This window comes from Nanorana parkeri, unplaced genomic scaffold, assembly GCF_000935625.1.
Source record: "Nanorana parkeri isolate BGI_ZX_2015 unplaced genomic scaffold, ASM93562v1 scaffold3923, whole genome shotgun sequence".
NCBI classification, from domain to species: Eukaryota; Metazoa; Chordata; class Amphibia; order Anura; family Dicroglossidae; genus Nanorana; species Nanorana parkeri.
The window spans coordinates 20,659-23,759 of NW_017310190.1; the positions used below are offsets into that span (position 1 = coordinate 20,659).

The following is a 3,101-nucleotide window of genomic DNA, read 5'->3' on the forward strand; positions in this document are numbered from 1 at the left end:
CATAATACAATACAGACATTGTGACAAATAGAGAACATTGAACGTGACCCGAGTCATCCATCAGCAGAATCCCAGTACCAGCAGAAGATTCTATTCCCAAAGTAAATATTAGAGGTGTTCTATACTTGGTCTCCACCATCACACAACAGCATTGACACCGACCACCATCATCATCACACCCATCATCTTCACCATCATCACACAATTGTCCACCATCTCTTCCTTCATCAACAATTTCAAAAAGACAAGAAGATGAATTCCCAAACTATTGGACTGGGAAAGAACATTTTATATGACAAGCTTGGCTTGGACTGGAAACTGAGCAGAAGGAAATGAGAATCATCAATATGATGAAGGGGGAGGGGACCCTCAGGAAGCGCATTGGCTTTTCTCCTAACATGAACAATAACAATCCACTTATATCAGTGTTGTGATGTTCTCATCCTTTCTATACTCCATCATCATCAATTGTCCATGACAGCTTCCCACCAACAACCCATTCTACATCACCCCTTCCTCCATCAAACCATTACCCACCACACCTTCCTCCATCTCCCCATTCCTAATCATCCCATCACCCACTTCTCCATCATCGTTTCCAGCATCACCCCACGGTTGTCCAACGCTCCTTCCTCCATCATCACAATATTGTCCATCCCCCTTAGCTTCATCAATCCTTTCTCAGTCACCCCTTTCCACCATTACCCCTTCTTCCATCAGCCCCTTCTGTCATAACACCATTATTCATGACCACTTCCAAAACTGACCACCGACCATCACCCTTTCCTCCATTATCACACTGTTAACCATCACCCCTTCCAAAATCATCCCTTCCACCATCATCCCTTCCACCATCATCCCTTCCACCATCATCCCTTCCACCATCATCCCTTCCACCATCATCCCTTCCACCATCACACCATGATCTGCCACTGCTCCCAACATCAACCTCCACCATCACTCCCTCATCCCTTCCACCATCACACCATTCCATTGTATATCTCTTTCCACTTCTCATATACCGACATCCTCGGATACCTTTCTAAGTTTATAATATAAATCCTTTTCTCTAGAACGCGTCTTTTACCATAGCAGCCTTTCCAGGACACAAGTTCCAAAAATAAGTCAGCAGCTGCTGCCGTGGAAGTTTCCTTACCCTGAGGAAGGAGTCCAGGGCGCCGTTCTCCATGTACTCGGTGATGATCATGACAGGACAGTTGTTGGTAATGACTCCCTCCAGGTGGATGATATTAGGATGATGGAACTGCCCCATGATGCTGGCCTCGCTCAGGAACTCCCGCCGCTGGCGTTCCGTGTAGCCGCCCTTCAGCGTTTTGATGGCCACGTAGTTCTCCTTTTTACCTGGGACTTTCAGCCGGCCGCGGCACACTTCACCAAACTCACCTACCGGAAAGAAAAGCTTATTAGAAATAAAAAAAAAAAGCTTGAGAATGACCGAAAATGTAATGATGGAGACCTTGGAAAACCTATGAACACCCAAAAATACTGAACATACACCCTTAAAATATGTGGGCATCAGTGGTGGCAGAGGCGACGTGAGGAAAGCCCAATAAATACCTCCCACTATCTCTCTACATCCTCAATCTGTTTCTAGAACATGGCTTTTGTACACACCCTATGGCTTCATGGATGGTCCCGCCTCTTTCCACGTTCCCCATCTCCTATATGTTCTCCATCACAACCTTCTCCTTGGCCATTTACACTCCCAATTTAAGCTCTGATGACCGAATCGGCCCAATTTATTTTCTCACTAACGACCATCCACCGTAACTCTTTGAACAAGCTCCACCATCCCCATATCTTTGGTCCTCACCAGCTCCAATGACCTCCTCAATTTTCACATAGGAGGCATCAATCTCCTTAGCAAATTCCCTCACAGCCTCGTTGGGGTCCTCGTAGGTGAAGGGATCGATGTACAACTTGGTGCCTGAAAGAGAATTGACCAAAAATAAGCCGGAGAAAAGCACAAGGGGGGCGGGGTGGGGGGCTTTACCACCCGGAAGATATACCAAAGTTGGGTGAGATATTTACTATGACTGAAAGATTTGTGTACACGCCGGATCTGTCTTTAAAGGAAAACAAATGCTCTTCAAGTTTGTAAGTTTTTTAAGATTGGGGGTTTATGAACGGCTTCACCATCCAACCAGATGAAGAACACAACCCAAAACCACATGAACCCAATGTCTGCTTTAACAAATACACCATCAGAAGGGTTCCGAGGGGTGATCTAAGTGGCTCTGACCGCGGGATATCTAGCGGCACCAGATATTGAGATTGTGGTGGACCTCCGGGGATTTTTACTCGATGCAGTATACGGACAACAGTGTGAAGAGAACAAGCGCCTGGCGAGCCGGAGGTCGGGAGAACCATCTTCTTAAAGGGGAAGGTCAGAGGAGATGTGGTGCTCAGTATTACAACCCATTATAGATAGCTCTGGCTGGACCCGGAAGCAATTTCATGATATGGAAGTGAACTGAAGGCCGTTTCTATACACTAGAAATTCCTTCCAACTTACTGTGTCCGATGAGGTACTGGCCCGGTTTGTCGCAGTACTCTGGCTCCTTGTGGCTCCCATGTTTCCTGCACCCAAAGAGAGACAAGCAAAGGTTGGAAATCGATAGTAATGACGATGAAAACATTTGTTGTACCTGCCGAGTGTTCTACAGAGCCGGGGACGTGACCTCCCCCCCCCCGAGATCTTCTCACAAAATGCGTCACACTGACATAATTCAGGATTTAGGCCCCATTGCCCCGCCCTACCCCGGCCCAACGGGTTTCTGGTCAGCATTGCTCCTTGTAATGTGGCTTATTGTCTAGACCCGTCTGGGGTGAATGGGATGGAGAAGATGAACAGCTAAATGTCAGGGTCACTTACCGTACACACACTACTGCGATAACGATAACCACGATCACCAGGATTGCCCCCACACCGGCCGTCCCAGCGATCAGCTCCACCTGAGGCTGAGCCTTCTCCGAGTCTGGAAAAAGACAACGTGTCAGCCATGATGTAACAAGACGGATATGACCAACCAAATGCGAATGCTGGATGTGCTACACATGCCCATAATACTTCACTGAAG

The 3,101-nt window shown here is 47.3% G+C and overlaps 1 protein-coding gene across 1 annotated transcript in view; it reads right to left on the minus strand.

Annotated features, from left to right (window-relative positions):
• The window catches only part of LOC108803607 (ephrin type-B receptor 4-like), a gene marked incomplete at its 5' end in the record, with an annotated part of 10,400 nt that overhangs the window by 2,633 nt on the left and 4,666 nt on the right, over nucleotides 1-3,101 (minus strand). Inside the window, 4 exon segments of the mRNA XM_018575436.1 lie at nucleotides 1,157-1,404; nucleotides 1,835-1,948; nucleotides 2,537-2,601; nucleotides 2,897-2,999. Of these exon segments, the coding sequence (XP_018430938.1) occupies nucleotides 1,157-1,404; nucleotides 1,835-1,948; nucleotides 2,537-2,601; nucleotides 2,897-2,999 (530 nt within the window).